Source organism: Oncorhynchus keta, chromosome 8 (assembly GCF_023373465.1).
Source record: "Oncorhynchus keta strain PuntledgeMale-10-30-2019 chromosome 8, Oket_V2, whole genome shotgun sequence".
In the NCBI taxonomy this organism is placed as follows: Eukaryota; Metazoa; Chordata; class Actinopteri; order Salmoniformes; family Salmonidae; genus Oncorhynchus; species Oncorhynchus keta.
In genome coordinates this window covers 1,316,209-1,337,476 of record NC_068428.1, presented here as the reverse complement: position 1 = coordinate 1,337,476, position 21,268 = coordinate 1,316,209, and the positions used below count along the sequence as shown (strand labels likewise).

At 42.6% G+C, this 21,268-nt stretch overlaps 2 protein-coding genes across 4 annotated transcripts in view; one reads left to right on the top strand and one right to left on the bottom strand.

Moving 5' to 3' along the window:
* Window positions 1–11,373, top strand: part of LOC118386657 (dual specificity protein phosphatase 10-like) — a 32,404-nt gene extending 21,031 nt beyond the window's left edge. Inside the window, exons 3-5 of one of the 2 annotated variants that reach the window (XM_052523354.1) lie at window positions 4,828–5,214; window positions 6,068–6,246; window positions 7,003–7,148. In XM_052523354.1, the coding sequence (XP_052379314.1) occupies window positions 4,828–5,214; window positions 6,068–6,207 (527 nt within the window). In that variant the 3' untranslated portion in view covers window positions 6,208–6,246; window positions 7,003–7,148. Of the gene's footprint in view, window positions 1–4,827; window positions 5,215–6,067; window positions 6,247–7,002 lie in introns of both variants that reach the window. The other variant, XM_035774375.2, reaches the window with a different exon arrangement.
* The window catches only part of LOC118386654 (solute carrier family 35 member F6-like), a 379,817-nt gene that overhangs the window by 141,043 nt on the left and 217,506 nt on the right, over window positions 1–21,268 (bottom strand). Inside the window, exon 7 of one of the 2 annotated variants that reach the window (XR_008140653.1) lies at window positions 14,052–14,072. The exons of the other annotated variant lie outside the window; for it this stretch is intronic. The gene's annotated coding sequence lies outside the window, so the exon portion shown is untranslated. Of the gene's footprint in view, window positions 1–14,051; window positions 14,073–21,268 lie in introns of those variants that run through there. 2 annotated transcript variants of the gene reach the window in all.

Genomic DNA, 21,268 nt, shown 5'->3' with positions numbered 1-21,268 from the left:
ACTGACGGGAGGAGGTCAATGTCATTCCAGGATACCCCGGCCAGGTCAGTTAGAAAGGCCTGCTCACAGATGTGTTTCAGGGAGCGTTTGACAGTGATGAGGGGTGGTCGTTTGATTGCAAACCCATTCCGGATGCAGGCAATGAGGCAGTGATCACTGAGATCTTGATTGAAAACAGCAGAGGTGTATTTGGAGGGCGAGTTAGTTAGGATGACATCTATGAGGGTGCCCATGTTTACAGATTTGGGGTTGTACGTGGTAGGTTCATTGATCATTTGTGTGAGATCATCAAGCTTAGGTTGTAGGATGGCCGGGGTGTTAAGCATGTCCCAGTTTAGGTCACCTAGAAGCAAGAGCTCAGAAGATAGATGGGGGGTAATCAATTCATATATGGTGTCGAGGGCACAGCTGTGAGCAGAGGGTGGTCTCTAGCAAGCGCCAACGGTGAGAGACTTGTTTCTGGAAAGGTACATTTCTAGAAATAGACGCTCAAATTGTTTGGGTACAGACCTGGATAGTAAGACAGAACTCTGCAGGCTATCTTTGCAGTGGATTGCACCTCCGCCCCCTTTGGCAGTTCTATCTTGTCGGAAAATGTTATAGTTAGGAATGGAGATTTCAGGGTTTTTGGTGGTCTTCCTAAGCCAGGATTCAGACACGGCTAGGTCATTCGGGTTGGCAGACTGTGCTAAAGCAGTGAATAAAACAAAACTTAGAGAGGAGTCTTCTAATGTTGACATGCATGAAACCAAGGCTTTTACGGTTACAGAAGTCAACAAATGAGAGCGCCTTTTGGAATGGGAGTGGAGCTAGGCACTGCAGGGCCTGGATTAACCTCTACATCACCAGAGGAACAGAGGAGGAGTAGGATAAGGGTATGGCTAAAGGCTATAAGAACTGGTCGTCTAGTACGTTCGGAACAGAGAGTAAAAGGAGCAGGTTTCTGGGAATGGTAGAATAGATTCAAGGCATAGTGTACAGACAGGTATGGTAGGATGTGAATACAGTAGAGGTAAACCTATGCATTGAGTGACGATGAGAGAGATATTGTCTCTAGAAACAATTTAAACCAGGTGAGGTCACCGCATGTGTGGGTGGTGGAACTAAAGTAGAGGTCAACCGATTAATCGGAATGGCCGATTAATTAAGGCCGATTTCAAGTTAATCTTTTTTTTAACTAGGCAACTCAGTTAAGAACACATTCTAATTTTAATGATGGCCTCGGAACTGTGGGTTAACTGCCTCGTTCAGGGGCAGAAAGACAGATTTTCACCATGTCAGCTCGGGATCTAATTTTACAGTTAACTAGTCCAACGCAATAACGACCTGCCTCTCTCTCGTTGCACTCCACAAGGAGACTTCCTGTTACACGAAGCCAAGGTAAGCTGCTAGCTAGCATTAATCTTATCTTATAAAAAACAATCAATCAATCATAATCACTAGTTAACTACAAATGGTTGATGATATTACTAGATATTATCTAGGGTGTCCTGCGTTGCATATAATCTGACTGAGCATACAAGCATACAAGTTTCTAAGTATCTGACTGAGTGGTGTCAGGCTTGCAAACATTAATTCAAACAGCACTTTCGTGCGTTTTGCCAGCAGCTCTTCGTTGTGCGTCAAGCATTGCGCTGTTTATGACTTCAAGCCTATCAACTCCCGAGATTAGGCTGGTGTAGCCAATGTGAAATGGCTAGCTAGTTAGCGGGGTGCGCGCTAATAGCGTTTCAAACGTCACTCGCTCTGAGCCTGTGATTGTTTCCCTTGCTCTGCATGGGTAACGCTGCTTCGAGGGTGGCTGTTGTCGTTGTGTTCCTGGTTCGAGCCCAGGGAGGAGCGAGGAGAGGGACGGAAGCTATACTGTTACACTGGCAATACTAAAGTGCCTATAAGAACATCCAATAGTCAAAGGTTAATGAAATACAAATGGTATAGAGGGACTACAACCTAAAACTTCTTACCTGGGAATATTGAAGACTCATGTTAAAAGGAACCACCAGCTTTCATATGTTCTCATGTTCTGAGCAAGGAACTTAAACGTTAGCTTTCTTACATAGCACATATTGCACTTTTACTTTCTTCTCCAACACTTTGTTTTTGCATTATTTAAACCAAATTGAACATGTTTCATTATTTATTTGAGGCTAAATTGAATTTATTGATGTTTTATATTAAGTTAAAATAAGTGTTTCTTCAGTATTGTTGTAATTGTCATTATTACTTACAAATACATTTTTTTTAATCGTCAAATTAATCGGTATCGGCTTTTTTGGTCCTCCAATAATCTGTATCGGTATCGGTGTTGAAAAATCATAATCGGCTGACCTCTAAACTAAAGGGTTAACTAAGGCATATTGAGCAGCGCTAGAGGCTCTACGCTGAAACAAGGCAATAATCACTAACCAAAACAGCGATGGACAAAGCATATTGACATTAGGGAGAGGCATGTGTAGCCAAGTGATCATAGGGGTCCAGTGAGTAGCTCAGCGGGCTGAAGACACGGCGGTTCAGACAGCTAGCGGGCCGGGGATAGCAGCTAGCTAGCAGTAGGGCCTTAGAGGGATGTCGCAATGGAAGAAGTCTGTTGTAGCCCCCTCGTGCTGTTACGTTGGCAGACCAGTCGTGATGGATCAGCAGAGCTCCGTGTGGTAAAAGGGACCATGCCAATTGGCAAAATAGGTATAGTGGCCAAAGAATTTGTCCTATGGGCCTCTTCAGCTAACAGTCCGATATGCTCTAGACAGCTAGCGGGCCGTGGCTAGCAGGCTAGCAGATGGGCATTCAGAGGACGTCGTGACGTAGGAGCCAATGGAAAAAACACCTCGGGCAGATTACATCGGTAGTCCAGTCGTGATGGATGGGCGTGGCTCCGTGTCGGCAGTAACAGGGGTCCAGGCCAATTGGCAAAATAGGTATTGTAGCCCAAGGAGTGGCTGATGGACCTCTTTGGCTAGCCGGGAGATGGGCCTAGCAAAGGCTAGCTCCAGGCTATTTGGTTCTTGCTTCGGGACAGAGACGTTAGCCAGGAGTGGCCACTCAGATAGCAGCTAGCTAGGAGCGATGATCCAGGTGAAAAGGTTCAGAGCTTGCAGTAGGAATCCGTAGATATGGAGAAAAATAAATCAGATTTGCTGTGGTCTGAGTCGCGCTGTGCATACTGGCAAGAGTTGTTCGGGCTATAGGTTAGCTGATGACCTCTATCAGTGTCTAGCTGACTACTAGCTAGTAACTAGTTAGCTGGCTAGCTTCTGTTGGGGGTTCCGGTTCAAAAGTAAAGAAAATAGCAGATCCGTACCACATTGGGTGAGACGGATTGCAGGAGAGTATGTTGAAGTTGAGGTTAATAAAAAAAAATATGTGAAGAAAAGAATATACAAAGATATATACACAGGACACAACAAGACGAGGACAAAGACGTCTGACTGCTACGCCATCTTGAAATACTTGAATACTTGCGTGAGAGAGTGATGAAAAAGCGTTACTTTAGAAACATTGCAGTTTAATATGTTTGTTTAGTTTGGCCCTATCAGTTAGACTCATTTTATGACCCTCTTATGATAGACAACATCCTCCCTCGTTGAAAGTTGATAGGAGATCCTTACCTGATAGGAGATCCTTACCCCCCCCAGTTATGTTAACGTTGTGTCAACATTGTGTCAACGTTACACAGTGTTATTTGAAGGAGTGCAAATGTCCAGAAAGACAAATGTTCAACATTTATTATCCTTATTTGGCCATCATCTTTGGCTCTGAGGAGAGTGATGACAGCTATTTTTCAGAGGTAAAAAAGGGAATGCTGTGTGGATTGCCTTGGGGCCATGTTTTATGTTTCTCTCACTCTCTAAATGATCAAGGAAATAGGACATTACCTCCAGGACCGTAGGTGATTGAGAGACAGAAACAAATGAAGTGCAAAGCCTTCTCTTCAAACTGTTGTGATATCCAATTGAAACACATTGTATGGTTCGAATGGTTGGGTTAGTTGGCTAGTTGGGGGATTGGAGTGTCCCAGTGTTCGAATTCAGGCTATAGAAGTGTACGTTATCATAATTTGGTCACCTATTTTGCCACCCTATCAGATTGATATGAAAAACTCCACTTTTCAAAGTAGAACGAGGAGAGATGGGCCAGAAAGAAGGAAGAACAACCGAATAATAGGTAGATACATCAATTGGACTCTAAGAATATTTGTAAGATAAATACACAACACATAGGATGAGAGGATGAGAGTACTAAAAATGAAATATACTAATGGTCAATAGGGAATTGTCAATGTAAATAGGAGTTGGTTTTCAGTTCAACAGCTGTTTAGAATCTGTGGAATGTCACTCCTGAACTCAGAGCTACGTGTGCTACGTTCTGTGCATTGAGTCGGGAGCCGGATAATTGTTATTCGGCCATTGGCCCAGTTGTACTGCAAGGACTTCTGATTGGTCAACCCCAGGCTAGGGTGGGGGGTTATAAATGGCGTCCTGTTCCTTTGTTCTGTGGAGAAAAGCTGAGGAGACTGAACATCTACCTCCCAGCATAACATCTATGATTTGTCCTTCTCAAATAAACCTATTTTTCTCCTCCTGATTTGCTTTGGAGTCTGTGTTATTGAAGAAAAACATCAACTGCTAACAATATGGACATGGATTGTTTTTGATAGTTTAATACAGTAATATTTCCCTCCAATAGACACGTAGCAGACGTGTTCCTGTCAGACAGTAGTAACCTGCCATTGACATAAAGGATTATACCTGCAGGCGTTAAGTTTATTGTCACATTTAAGTGTATTTATGTTTCGCTAACTCATCCTTTTGTTGTCTGTTGTTTACCCAGGGGGCCTCAGCTCCTTTAGACAGAACCACCAGAGCCTGTGTGACCACTCCCTCCACCTCCACGAGAGCCTGGACGCCAGCATGGGCGTCAGTGGGGCCTCCGGCCACACGGGGGTGCTACCTCACTCCATGTCCCTGCCCTCCACGCCGGACATCGAGAATGCCGACCTGACTCCAATTCTGCCCTTCCTCTACTTGGGCAATGAGCACGACGCGCAGGACGCCCACACGCTGAAGCGCTACAACATCAGCTTCGTGCTTAACGTTACCACCCACCTGCCGCTCTACCATTACGATACGGGTCTCTTCAGCTACAAGCGGTTGCCCGCAACTGACAGCAACAAGCAGAACCTGCGCCAGTACTTTGAGGAGGCATTTGAATTCATCGGTATGAAATTTAGTCAGTGCATGGCGGCTTGGCCCACATGAAAAAGTACTATATTGTGTACAATGGTAGGAATACTATAGTATTCACTGTACTGTTTTTGCTGACTTTACTGTAGTATACTGTAGTATTTATAGTTTGCTATAGTATAAATACTGTAGTATTTTTTTAGTATATACTATAGTCATTATTGTCGTGTTTTTGCGGACTGAAGTATACTGTAATGTCTTTATACTTTAGGATTTACTGTAGTGTTTTTGGGGACATTACTGTATTTACTAAAGACAGACAGACAGACAGACAGACAGACAGACAGACAGACAGACAGACAGACAGGCAGGCAGGCAGGCAGGCAGGCAGGCAGGCAGGCAGGCAGGAAGGAAGGACTGGGTTCTGAACAGAGTTTAGTGCTCCTGCTCTTTTCTATGACCTGTAGGGAACACAGTATATGGTCTATATTTGACATGTAGGTTTTTCACTTACAGGTAGCACAAATTGGGATATGGGGGAGGGGAATGGGCAAGGTATATGCAAATTAAATACTGTAGCATTTACTATAGTAAAACATATATTACGTTTTTGCAGACATTTCTGTTGTATTTACTACAGTGTTTTTTTTGTGTGGATAATACTGTAGTATTCTATACTATACTACAAAATGCTATACTAAGTACTACACATAATTGAGGGATACAAATGTATAGTATTCTAAAGTATGCTATAGTTTACTGTAGTATTCTATAGTAAATTGTAGTATTTCTTATTTGGGTGGGTGCACAGTAGAAGTGTACACTGAGTGTACAACTCATTTAGGAACACCTTCCTAATATTTAGTTGTACCCCCTTTTGCCCTCAGAACAGCCTCAATTCTTTGGGGCATGGACTCTTCAAGGCGTCGAAAGCGTTCCAGAGGAAGGCTGGCCCATGTTAACTCCAATGCTTCCCACAGTTGTGTCAAGTTGGATGGATGTCCTTTGGGTGGTGGACAATTGTTGATTCACACAGGAAACTGTTGAGCGTGAAAAACCCAGCAAGGTTGCAGTTCTTGACACACTCAAACCTGGCACCTACTACCATACCCCGTTCAAAGGCACTTCAATATTTTGTCTTGCCCATTCACCCTCACAATCCATGTCTCAGTTTTCTCAAGGCTTAAAAATCCTTCTTTAACCTGTCTCCTCCCCTTCATCTACACTGATTGAAGTGGACTTAACAAGTGACATCAATGAGGGATCATAGCTTTCACCTGGATTCACCTGGTCAGTCTATGTCATGGAAAGAGCATACCGCATTGTAGACTCCGTGAATAGGGCAGAGCACGGCAGGGGTTGCAGTTGGTGGCAGTGGTGGGATCTCATTGAATCGATTCAGTTGTATTATTTATTTTCAGGCCACATTATGATTGGAGTTAGTCAGTGATTTAGCTTGGTTTATACATATTCAAATGGCTTGTTTTTATCGATCAGAGGCTGTGTAGGTTGTTGGACTTTTGAAATTATGGATTTGTTAGCTCTACAGTTAGTATAACGTATGCACAGTGTAGGTTTTGAGTGAGCGGACTGCAGGGTAAAATATGACACATTAGTTACATAACTAAAACATTAATGTGATGTTGTCGAAGTCTATTTTGTACTACTGCATGTTTTATGTTGCTATGATGAGTTCTATTCTAAAGAGACTAAAATGATTATCTGTTTCTGTTGAAGTCTATTTTGTACAATGTTTCATATGCCTTAGCACTAAAACGCTCCTAAAACTCTCCTAAAATGCTCCTCTCTTTCCTTTCTTCAGAGGAAGCACAGCAAGCAGGGACGGGCCTCTTGATCCACTGCCAGGCGGGTGTGTCTCGCTCGGCCACCATTGTCATCGCCTACCTGATGAAGCACACCTGGATGACCATGACAGACGCCTACAAGTTCGTCAAGACTCGGCGGCCCATCATTTCACCCAACCTTAACTTCATGGGCCAGCTGCTTGAGTTCGAGGAGGACTTGAACAACGGTGTCACGCCGCGCATCCTCACGCCAAAGCTCATTGGGGTGGAGACCATGGTTTAAGGAGGACACCTGCCATTCCTGCTTTAGGAGGACATCCAACAGGCTACTCTTAAAGGCTGATTCTGAGAGAGAAATCTTTATTTCAGAATCTCCTAATCTCCTAATCATGCTCTTTTGGGACTGTCACAGGAGTGCCAACGTTCTTGAGATGAGATACGCCAAAAATCCCAGCTGTTCTGAACTGGCCGGCTTCCCGGAGGAACAGCAGTGTTGGGGAGAGAAAACGGTCAGTGGGAAGCTGTCTGTGCATGACAACGGAGGAGCAAAAACATGGAAGGAAAAGAAAATAGATGAACTATTTTGAGAGAAAAAAACACCATGTTCTGTGGGGACTGAGCAATTTAGTAGTTATAGAAACTGAACTCTTCAGGCTCACACTGTGCTGTGGCTCATGGTTAATGTTGAAGGCAGGCTGGGAACGAGCTGGCCGAGGCGGTGCCTGTCAGAAAAGATGAAGACTTGTTTGGTGTGTTGATGTTCTTGTTCTATTTTTATACAGGGGTTTATGGGAGTGACCATGACAAGTCCAAAGTGGCTTACTGTGCAATAATTTCTGAGTGGTCTGCGCCTGAGAGCTTGATATTATGTGTATATATGGGTATTCAATGACGATTTGTAATGTAATGATTAAACATTTCCAGCTCGCCGCTGATTTGACATTAAGTACCTTTTTTAATTTTTTATTGTTGTTCTCAATTCCGTATTTTTTGGCACATACAATTGAGCTGTTATGTTTGGCACAAATTAGATTGACAAAATAGTTGTATTTTTTTTGAAGTGTCTCAGTTATGTGTGTTTATTTGTTTCATTCTGTTTACTCTTCAAAAATACCATACATGAAAACATTCACGTTGTCTGTGTTTTTTGTTTTCCAACTGTGTTTTTCCATTGCCCATCACCATCAACCATACCATTTGTTTTTAGTAATACATTTACTACCATAAAGAGCTTTGTACCCCAAGTTTACTGAAAGCAGATATATTGCTCCTCAAACAAAATGGTGGTAATTCTGTTTTAAGTATTACTTCAGTTGTAAAGTAGATTTGAGGACTATTCTGTGTTTCTTTTTAAATAATTTACCCTCGCTTTCTAACCCGTCCCTCTTTTAATGTAGTGTCTAACCTCTCCAGATATATTTTGGTATAGTTGCCCTTATAGAGTATGATTTACTACATTACAAAGTAACACAGTTCTGAGATGAACTTGAATTGGGCCTCTGGCATCAAACAAGACATTGTATCAAGGGTCATTGTTAAAAGTCAGACCTGTCGTAGAAGGAAGGTACTGTAACCCCTTTCTAATATTTTGAAACCTCCCAGTCCTGCCTCTAAGCTAAGCTAACGGGGAGCTCTTGTTCTGCCACTTCGTGTAACACCAAGCTCAGTACTTGTGCCTCTATCTATGCCTTAACTAACACCTATCTTTTCTCCACTGGATATTTTTGCGGCACTGTACAGTACAGGCCATCATCGCATGCAGACAGAAGCAGCCGAGCAGGCTGGGGTCGACGACACGGCCAAACCTTCAGCAGCAGCAGTCAACTCTGTGATACATTCAAGAGGATATTATGGCAGTTTGCACACAGTTTCACTCCAAAGAGCCTGTCACAGAATTTGTTTTAAAACCAAATTTCACTAATGGACTCTGTGCTGCTTTGGTTTTTAAGGCACTTTGGGCTATTTAGATAATGTGTATTTTAAAATGACTATGATCTGGTGCTGAATCTGATATTTGAAAGGAGAATTGAGATCCTGACCAACTTATAGTCTAGGCCTCTTCCACACAGGCTGTGCTGAAGCAAAAAAAAAAGTCTGTTATGATGGCTGTGTGTGTGTGTGACTCCGTGCTGAGCTTTTGAATCTCATCAAAGACGAGTCACTGAAATGTTACCTTGCATAATGCATGCTGTTTCAAATAAGGTGATGTGCAGCCACTTAGCTGCTAATTATGTTGATGCTCAGTTTTGGCCCTAACTAGCGTTAGCATTAGGGTTAGCACGACAACTCAAACAATGGTAGACTATACAACGAAAGACAAAATAGGGTCGTAATTCAATAGGGCATGCAATGCTTAAAAATGTTCACAACAGAAAATGGAAATTTGAGTTTTCATTGGATAAGTGGGTCCGGCCCGCAAGGGGGTCCAAAATTGGGCGGGATAACTCAATATACTTTAAAATGACTAAAACCAAATCAAAACTGTGGAAATTAGAATGGACCTACATTTATATAGGTTCTTGACTGTATCCAGCTCGCTAATATTCACCTAAATTAAAGCTAGACAGTCAGGTAGTATTGAAAATTGGAAAAAAGATGGATAGATTCAAATTTTGGATAGATGCAAATTTAGATGCAAATTTTTACGCCGTGGAAATAAAACACATTTTCAGTGCGGTACTCCGGATCTCGTTGAAGACACCCCTGATTTAGTGCTTGATGAATACGACCCAGAAGCAAAGACAAAACATGGAGTCATATACTAGTGTCTGAATAAATTAGGAAAAGTATACTTAAATATGCTTAGCACGCGCAATCATAATATTTGTGTGGCAGTGTCCTTGGGGTTTGAACTGAAGTTACTTTGCATATAGGTTATATACATACTGTTGCTACTGCTGCACCCAAAACCTCATTATTATTCATCGTATAGTCCACTCAAGAAAACATTTGAGAGTTTAGGGAGACTACAAGACAAATTAAGCAAATTGAGTTGTTCTTTAGGAGATTGCACAACTAAAGAGAGTACAAACATTTATCTATCCACAAAATATCTATGTATTGGGGTAATAAATTATATTTTTTGAATTCTCACCTATTCTTCCTGTCTTCAGTTGCTATTATCATTTACAGTATATTGGTGCTATACAAACACTGTACGTGGATGTGACTGGTCTTCAAACGTTTACCATATGTTTGTAGCTTGTACATTTACAGTATATGAAATGATAACCATCTGCAAAAGAAGTACACATCTGAACCAATTAAGTAAAAAAATATAAACCCCCATTTCTCTTCCACTGGTTCCTATACCTGTTCCCTATCGGCACATATTTGCTTTTCATTTGTAATTAGTGTGTTATTTGATTGATAAATGTTACTGTTGTACATTCTTCTTCTATGGTTGGAAAACAAAGCATGTGTGTTGAGTGTCCCCGGTCGGTTCATGAGAGACGCTCATAACTCTCTACTGTCTTTCCAATGATGCTCTCTCACTGTGGATGTCGAGCTTTTATGCCTCGTTCCAAATGGCACCCAATATCAGCGATTTGGGGGATTTTAGTTTCTTTAGGACATGTATTCCCACAAATAGAAAATCATATCGCAATGTAATCAATATATTAAATTATTGTTATTTTCAAATGCAATCTCTTTTTGGGTTTAGCTGTGGTCAATTTTCAGTTTACAAATTATTCAAATTATGTTCCGGCCCCCCTCTGACGAAAATCAGCCCGCGGCTGAATATATTTGCCTACCCATGCCCTCCATAGTGCACTTATTTTGATTAGACTTGTCAAAAGTAGTGCATTAAATAGGGAGTAGGGTGCCATTTGGGAGGCAACTTTTGTGTCTCTCGCCAAGGCGGTTTTGAGTGACAGCTCCCTGAAAGGGATTCCGGTATATGGCTTTTATTTGGAAAGACACCTCTGTAGAACCATTTAAAACTGTCATATTTGATTTGGGACTGTTTATGGCTAGACCTATTTGAGTTTCTGCTTTGGGCTCGGAGACTCTGGGGAGAACAGGGGGGTCACTATACAAGTGTATGTACTTTAACAGTAAGTGTGTGTCTATAGTTCCGCAGTTAAAGCATATACTCTATATTCACAACTTTTCTATGCATAAATTTATAACCATTACTATTTTTGCACTGACCTATGGATGGACAGCTGGATTTAATTTTTTCACAAAGGGTGCTATTATAATGGAGGCCTTCTCCCGGACAACACCTTTTTGCATGACCTGCTTAATATTACCCCCTATGACGGATCTATGACTATGAACCTCTCCTCCTCTCTATTCTTAAACAGTTGTGGTTTAAGCACTGTAATTTTGTAATCCCTTCCCTACTTGTAAAGGTTTAAAATAAACCGAGGCTAAAAGTTTTATCTGGGGTTGCGTGTGTTTTTGCGTTTGTAAAAATGTTTATGTGTTCTCTTCCTTTTGAATCCATTTCCTGCTTGCATTGACTGTAAGCACACACATTTTGGGTAAATATTTTATTGTTATATACATTATAACACAGCAACAACAATAACAACAACAGTTTCACCACAGTGTAACACTACCACACAGTCCATAAAGAGTGGCACTATTCCCAGTTATCCCAGCCTACTGAAATGCGAATAGTCACGTCGCCGCTGCACCGAAACAGAGTTGTGAATTATTTGCACTCGTCCATTGAACCCTGTGTCACATAGCTGCAGGACTTATGGGCCTATTTTTACTCCAACCCTGCAGGAATCCACTGCTGCATGGCTAGGGGGAATAGGGGGGTTTGATTAACACAGCGCGGGTCAAGTTCCCTCCTATAGGAATAGGCCCAGAAATAGTTTTTAGTGTTGTTTCTAATTACGAGTGATGAGCGGCCCTGCCTCATTAATCCTTTCCTTTCAGCGCTGGGCAGGCCGGCGGCACCAGAATAGCCCTGATCTTAGCGCTGTTGCATGCACGCCACTCCCTCCCTGCTCCCCACTCCCCGGCCCTGACTACGCTTCATGGACGTATTAGGAAAGGCAGGCTCTCCCAGCTCTGGGCCCAAGAGGACGGCCTATCTCACACACACAATATAAACACACACACACATACATTATGTACACTTGCGTACTGTAAATAGGCATATACACACACACACACTCACACACAAACAAACAAACAAACGCATGCACGTGCGCCCACACACACACACTCAAACACACATAGCTACATACACGTACACAATAGGTGGACGGTGGCACCTTAATTGCGGAGGAGGGGTTGATAGTAATGGTTGAAACGGGATCAAAGGAATAGTATTAAACCCATCAAACACATGGTTTCCATGTGGTTGATACCATTCCATTCACTCCATTCCAGCCATTATTAAGAGTCGTCCCCTCAGCAGCCTCCTGTGACGTACACACACAGTTGTATACACTCTGCTGCCTCCCAGCCGCCAGAGGACTCAGAAATAAACCAGGGAGGATGTTTCAGTTTGAGCCCTGCTGCACTGGTAACCGTCAAAACAGTTTCCTGTGTCATAGGAGGGATGAAATCAACCTACTCGCACGATATCCCTTCAAGCCTGGATAAAATGCTGTAACACAAATACTGCAACTGCTCTCTAAGGTGCTGCTTGCCAAAGCTAAACTATGCTACATAAAAACTAGAACGCTTCAATATTTTTATACTATGGCCTGATGAGAACTCAGAACTGGTTGATTTATGCACATGTCAAATACAGGTTTTAAAGTCCCAGGCATCCACACAGGTTTTTGTGGGAAACTTGTACAGCGCCTTCAGCGTATTCATACCCCTTGATGTTTTCCACATTTGTTTGTGTTATACAGCCTGAATTTTGTGTCACTGGCCTACACAAAATACTGTGTAAGTACACTACCGGTTAAACGTTTTAGAACACCTAACTCATTCAAGGGTTCTTCTTTATTTTTTATAATGTTCAACATTGCAGAATAATAGTGAAGACATCAAATCTATGAAATAACACATATGAAATCATGTAGTAACAAAAAAAAGTGTTAAACAATTCTAAACATATTTTATATTTGGATTCTTCAAATAGTCACCCTTTGCCCTGATGACAACTTTGCACACACTTGGCATTCTCCCCGCCAGCTTCACTTGGATTGCTTTTCCAACAGTCTTGAAAGAGTTCCCACATATGCTGAGCACTTGTTGGCTGCTTTATTTTCACTCTGCGGTCTTACTCATCCCAACCATCTCAATTTGGTTGAGGTCGGGGGATTGTGGAGGCCAGGTCATCTGATGCAGCATCACTCTCCTTGGTAATATAGCCCTTACATAGCCTGGAGGTGTGTTTGGTCATTGTCCTGTTGAAAAACATATGATACGCCCAAACCAGATGGGATGGCGTATCGCTGCAGAGTGCTGTGGTAGCCATGCTGGTTAAGTATGCCTTAAAATCTAAATAAATCAAAGTCTTAACATCTGACACATAATGAAGGCAAAATTGCCAGAAAATAGGCAAGCATTCTTTTGAAGTTTGTTCAAGTGTTTCTTGCACAGAGATTTTGAGATCAATGTGTCCAACTTTCATCCCTCAAATTCTCCTGTTGGATTTATCTATAGTTATGCACATGCGCATAAGGGATTTATTCACAATCCTAGCAGTCATACAAGTTAAATCGGCATCCATTGATGGAAAATATGGAGATCATCTGTTCACCCACACCACATCTCAAAAAAAGACACACGTTGGAACCAAACATCTCCAAATTGGACTCCAGACCAAAGGACAAATTTCCACCGGTCTAATCTCTAACATTTATTTGGGCTTCAATTTCTGGGGCTGGTAACTTTAATGAATGTATCCTCTGCAGCAGAGGTAACTCTGGGCCTTCCATTCCTGTGGCGGTCCTCATGAGAGCCAATTTCGTCATAGCGCTTGAAGGTTTTTGCGACTGCACTTGAAGAAACTTTAAAAGTTGTTGAAATTTTCTGCATTGACTGACCATCATGTTTTTTCCCCACCTTTATTTTACTAGGCAAGTCAGTTAAGAACAAATTCTTATTTTCAATGACGGCTTAGGAACACTGCCTGTTCAGGGGCAGAACGACAGATTTGTACCTTGTCAGCTCAGGGGTTTGAACTTGCAACCTTCCGGTTACTAGTCCAACACTCTAACCACTAGGCTACCCTACCGCCCCAAAAGTAATGATGGACTGTCATTTCTCTTTGCTTATTTGAGCTGTTCTTGCCATAATATTGTCTTGGTCTTTTACCAAATAGGGTTATCTTCTCTATACCACCCCTACCTTGTCACAACACAACTGATTGGCTCAAACGCATTAAGAAGGAAACATATTCCACAAATTCATTTTTAAGAATGAAATGCATTGCAGTTGACATTGCAATCCAGGTATATAAAGCTCTTAGAGATTTACCCAGATAGACTCATAGCTGTAATCGCTACTGTCGTAACGCTGTATTAGTTAATGTGACGACCGTTGCTCATCGAATGATTAAAAGTTTATTAGTGATTAACTGAATCAAGCAATTATTAACTCATTAACCTGGGGCACCATGGGAAAATACGTTTTTATTGAGTTTCTATTTCCCAAATTAGCTCAAAGGATATCATAATATCGATTTTACAACAGCCGCTAATTAATCAGTTACCTCTACAATCTCGTTCTGAACGTCGTATAATCCGGGAATCTGCACAAACCCGGGTCTCACCAATGAGTTCGTACCACACCAATCTTAGTTGAGTATTTATTTACTAGAAAGCTAAAATGATGATAAAAGATACACATGCACAAAAACACATTCTAGGCTATTGATTAGAACTTAGTATAATGGGCCAACACACTATGGTGCGTGTTACCCAAAATGGGGATTAAAAAAAGAGAGAAAAAGAGAAAGTACACGAGAGAAATATACATTTGGGTGAATTTGTCAGCTAATGCTTATTCTAACCCTAGACTTGCCCCAAACTGCCGCTCTTATGGGTCAGAATATAATGATGTAATTACGTGGGGAAGGTCTCTGTGGATTCTACACGTGGACCGTTCAGGCTGCTCAATGACGCACTTCTCCGGCACACCTCTCTGGTCGTCCTCACGATGTCAGTGTCCATTTGGCTTAGGAGTCTGTTCCCTCGCCCTTGTTCTGGAAGGGGTCTTCTGAGGACTGACAGCTCTGTAGCTCAGAGCTCACAGCATAGGAATGAAACAGTGTAGTTACCAAGATTCGATGGGAGATGGAGGCTAGGTGTTTCGACTTGAATTCACCCGCTTAGACACAGCTCCTCATTCGTAGTTTGGGTAGAAAAATATTTCTTGGTCTTCAAACTTGTGTTGCGTTTTGAGTTCGTTTTAGACCTCGGCTGCAGCTTGGGTCACGTAGTCTTATCTGTAAATTCTTCACTCACAGGTTTTATACCATCGTGTCAGAAGTGGGCGTAACCGCCTTTAGGGCAATTCTCTGGGCGTACCTAGTTAAGAGGCAAGGTCTAGATTTGACTTATATCCAACTAACTTCACATTTCATCTTTACCAAAACATTGTCTTTGATTTGGACATTTTCCATTTACATTTACATTTAAGTCATTTAGCAGACGCTCTTATCCAGAGCGACTTACAAATTGGTGCATTCACCTTATGACATCCAGTGGAACAGCCACTACAATAGTGCATCTAAATCTTTTAAGGGGGGTGAGAAGGATTACTTTATCCTATCCTAGGTATTCCTTAAAGAGGTGGGGTTTCAGGTGTCTCCGGAAGGTGGTGATTGACTCCGCTGTCCTGGCGTCGTGAGGGAGTTTGTTCCACCATTGGGGGCCAGAGCAGCGAACAGTTTTGACTGGGCTGAGCGGGAACTGTACTTCCTCAGTGGTAGGGAGGCGAGCAGGCCAGAGGTGGATGAACGCAGTGCCCTTGTTTGGGTGTAGGGCCTGATCAGAGCCTGGAGGTACTGAGGTGCCGTTCCCCTCACAGCTCCGTAGGCAAGCACCATGGTCTTGTAGCGGATGCGAGCTTCAACTGGAAGCCAGTGGAGAGAGCGGAGGAGCGGGGTGACGTGAGAGAACTTGGGAAGGTTGAACACCAGACGGGCTGCGGCGTTCTGGATGAGTTGTAGGGGTTTAATGGCACAGGCAGGGAGCCCAGCCAACAGCGAGTTGCAGTAATCCAGACGGGAGATGACAAGTGCCTGGATTAGGACCTGCGCCGCTTCCTGTGTGAGGCAGGGTCGTACTCTGCGGATGTTGTAGAGCATGAACCTACAGGAACGGGCCACCGCCTTGATGTTAGTTGAGAACGACAGGGTGTTGTCCAGGATCACGCCAAGTTTCTTAGCGCTCTGGGAGGAGGACACAATGGAGTTGTCAACCGTGATGGCGAGATCATGGAACGGGCAGTCCTTCCCCGGGAGGAAGAGCAGCTCCGTCTTGCCGAGGTTCAGCTTGAGGTGGTGATCCGTCATCCACACTGATATGTCTGCCAGACATGCAGAGATGCGATTCGCCACCTGGTCATCAGAAGGGAGAAAGGAGAAGATTAATTGTGTGTCGTCTGCATAGCAATGATAGGAGAGACCATGTGAGGTTATGACAGAGCCAAGTGACTTGGTGTATAGCGAGAATAGGAGAGGGCCTAGAACAGAGCCCTGGGGGACACCAGGGGTGAGAGCGCGTGGTGAGGAGACAGATTCTCGCCACGCCACCCTGTAGGAGCGACCTGTCAGGTAGGACGCAATCCAAGCAACGTACAATGTATAAACATCAAACATATACTAGGTAAACTATTGACCTACAATGTTTTCGTAATAACGTCATCTATTAACCTTTAATAACAAAATAAAAATTACATACATTTTCATATTCCATCATGACCACCATTGTGGCTGACGGAAACCATTGTTCCAAAGTCCCTTTATTTCATGTTTAATGTTCTGAGGCTGGTTCTCCATAGTAACAGGACAAAAGGAATTTGTCTATGGCCTAAGATTTACCAGGAGCGTGAGGGGTCATAAAACCCCCACATCTTTAGACCCCTAGATCTCTCTTCCTCTGTTGGGGTTGAGAGATAATCTGTAGGGTTGTGGTAAGACATTTAAGACATTTAAGCGTGTTAACCCTCGCAAGGTTGCTGGTCCAGACGGCCGCGTCTTCAGAGCATACGCAGACCAGCTGAATAGAGCGTTTACAGCCATATTCAATCTCTCCTTATCCCAGTCTGTTGTCCCCACTTGCTTCAACATGTCCACCATTAAATTAAAATAAATGACTATCACCTGTAGCAGTCACTTCTCTCATCATGAAGTGCATTGAGTTAAAGATCATATCACCTCCACGGATTGCGCAATCGCAATCGCCATCGCACTGTACACTGCCCTATCCCATCTGGACAAGAGGAATACCTATGTAAGAATGCTGTTCATTGACTACAGCTCAGCCTTCAACACCATAGTACCCTCATCATTAAGCTCGGGACACTGGGTCTGAACCCCGTCCTGTGCAACTGGGTGGTCCTTCCTTGGCCCCTAAGACCCTCACTAAATTCTACTGATGCACCATTCGGAGCATCCTGTCTGGCTGTATCACCGCCTGGTAATGGAAACTGCACCGAACACAACTGCAGGGCTCTCCAGACCGGGGTGCAGTCTGCCCAATGCATTACTGATGGCACACTGCCTGCCCTCCAGGACATCTACAGCACCCGATGTCACAGGAAGGCCAAGAAAATCATCAAGGACCTCAGCCACCCAAGCCACGGCCTTTTCACCCTGGTACTATCCAGAAGTCGAGGTCAGTACAGGTGTATCAACACCGGGACCGAGAGTCTGAAAAACAGCCTCTATCTCAAGGCCATCAGACTGTTAAATATTCATCGTTAACCATTACCCTGCCCTGAACTTTAGTCACTGTCACTAGCCGGCTACCACCCGGTTACTCTAACATGCACCTTTGAGACTGCTGCCCTGTGTACATAGTCATGGAACACTGGTCACTTTAATAACTTTTACATACTGTTTAATTCACTTCATATGTATATATTGTATTCTATTCAAGGCCTATTCTATTTAACTATTGCTGTACATATACAGTTGAAGTCGGATGTATACATACACCTTAGCCAAATACAGTTAAACTCAGTTTTTCATAATTCCTTACATTTAATCCTAGTAAGAATTCCCTGTTCTAGGTCAGTTAGGATCACCACTTTATTTGAAGAATGTGAAATGTCAGAATAATAGTAGAGATAATGTTTTATTTCAGCTTTTATTTCTTTAATCACATTCCCAGTGGGTCATAAGTTTACATACACTCAATTAGTATTTGGAAGCATTGCCTTTAAATTGTTTAACTTTGGTCAAACGTTTTGGGTGGCCTTCCACAAGCTTCCCACAATAAGTTGGGTGAATTTTGGCCCATTCCCCCTGACAGAGCTTGTGTAACTGAGTCAGGTTTGTAGGCCTCCTTGCTCGCACATGCTTTTTCAGTTCTACCCACACATTTTCTATAGGATTGAGGTCAGGGTTTTGTGATGGCCACTCCAATACCTTGACTATGATGTCCTTAAGCCATTTTGCCACAACTTTGGAAGTAGGCTTGGGGTCATTGTCCATTTGGAAGACCCAAATGGACAGCAGGAAGCTTTAACTTCCTGACTGATGTCTTGAGATGTTGCTTTTATATATACACATAATTTTCCTTCTCATGAAGCCATCTATTTTGTGAAGTGCACCAGTCCATCATGCAGCAAAACACCCACACAGCATGATGCTGCCACCCCAATACTTCATGGTTGGGATGGTGTTAGTCAGCTTGCAAGCCTCCCCCTTTTTCCTCCAAATATATTGATGGTCATTATGGCCAAACAGTTCTATTTTTGTTCCATCAGACCAGAGGACATTTCTCCAAAAAGTACTATCTTTGTCCCCATGTTGTCAGGTGTTAGTTGTGCAGAGGTGAGAACGGAGTCAGGTGCAGGACACTGAACTGAGTAAAATAACAGACTTTATTCGGGAAAATAATCAGGCAAAAAAATGAATCCACGCAGGGATCACAAACCCTAACACAAAAGACTAACACAAACCAGGAACAATCAAGCACAAAACATAATGGGAACCAGAGGGTTGAATAGGAAAATAATAATAACTTAATGGGATCAGAGGGTTAAATAGGGAAATAATAATAATGTAATGAGAACCAGAGGGTTGAATAGGAAAATAATAATAACTTAATGGGAACCAGAGGGTTAAATAGGAAAATAATAATAATGTAATGAGAACCAGAGGGTTAAATAGGGAAATAATAATAATGTAATGAGAACCAGAGGGTTAAATAGGGAAATAATAATAACTTAATGGGAACCAGAGGGTTAAATAGGGAAATAATAATAACTTAATGGGAACCAGAGGGTTGAATAGGAAATAATAATAATGTAATGGGAACCAGAGGGTTAAATAGGAAAATAATAATAACTTAATGGGAACCAGAGGGTTAAATAGGAAAATAATAATAACTTAATGGGAACCAGAGGGTTAAATAGGGAAATAATAATAATGTAATGAGAACCAGAGGGTTAAATAGGGAAATAATAATAACATAATGGGAACCAGAGGGTTGAATAGGAAAATAATAATAACTTAATGGGAACCAGGTGTGTACACAAGTCATAACAAAAAGAAAACAGAAACATGGATTGGTGGAAACTAGAAAGCCGGTGACGACGAGTGCCGAACGAGGAGAGGCACCAACTTCGGCGGAAGTCGTGACACATGTGCAGTTGCAAACCGTAGTCTGGCTTTTTTTATGGTGGTTTTGGAGCAGTGGCTTCTTCCTTGCTGAGCGGCCTTTCAGGTTATATTGATATAGGACTCGTTTTACTGTGGATATAGATACTTTTGTACCTGTTTCCTCCAGCAGGTCCTTTGCTGTTGTTCTGGGATTGATTCGCACTTTTTGCACCAAAGTACTTTCACGTCTAGGAGACAGAATGCGTCTCCTTCCTGAGCGGTATGACAGCTGCGTGGTCCCATGGTGTTTATACTTGCGTACTATTGTTTGTACAGATGAACATGGTACCAAGGATGAACCAGACTTGTGGGGTTCTTCAATTTTTTTCTGAAGTCTTGGCTGATTTATTTTTTATTTTCCCATGATGTCAAGCAAAGAGGCACTGAGTTTGAAGGTAAGCCTTGACATACATCCACAGGTACACCTCCAAATGACTGAAACTATGTCAATCAGAAGCTTCTAAAGCCATGACATAATTTTCTGGAATTTTCCAAGCTGTTTGAAGGCACAGTCAATTTGGTGTATTTAAACTTCTGACCAACTGGAATTGTGATACAGTGAATTATAAGTGAAATAATCTGTCTGTAAAAAATTGTTGGAAAATGTACTTGTATTGTGCACAAAGTAGATATCCCAACTGACTTTCCAAAACTATAGTTAACAAGACATTTGTGGAGTGGTTGAAAAATAAGTTTTAATGACTCCAACCTAAGTGTATGTAAACTTCCGACTTCAACTGTACATAACTATTATGTCCTATGTTTTTTTCAGATATACTACTTATTCAATCCATAAACTGTCCGTTTGGCTATACATCCCATCACATACACTATAAATACAAAAGTATGTGGACACTCTTTCAAATGAGTGGATTTGGTTATTTCAGCCACACCTGTTGCTGACTGGTGTACAAAACCGAGCACACTGCCATGCAAACTCCATAGACAAACATTGGCAGTAGAATGTCCTTACTGGTGTGCTCGGTGACTTTCAAATTTGCACTGTCATGGGATGCCACCCTTCTAACAAGACAGTTTGTCAAGTTTCTGCTCTGCTAGAGCTGCCCCAGTCAACTATAATTGCTGTTATTGTGAAGTGGAAATGTCTAGGAGAGACAACGGCTCAGCCGCGAAGTGGTAGGCCACACAAGCACACAGAACAGGACTGTCGAGTGCTGATGCGCGTAGTGCATACAAATCATCTGTCCTTGGTTACAACACTCACAGCCGATTCCCAAACTGCCTCTGGAAGCATCGTCAGCCCAAGAAGCACAAGAATTGTTCATCAGGAGCTTCATGCACAATGCCAAGCGTCGGCTGGAGTGGTGTAAAGCTCGCCGCCATTGGACTCTGGAACAGTGGAAACACATTCTCTGGAGCGATGAATCACGCTTCACCATCTGGCAGTCTGACAGACGATTCTGGGTTTGGCGGATGCCAGGAGAACGCTACCTGCCCTAAGTTTGGTGGAGGTATAATGGTCTGGGTCTGTTTTTCATGGTTCGGGCTAGGCCCCTTAA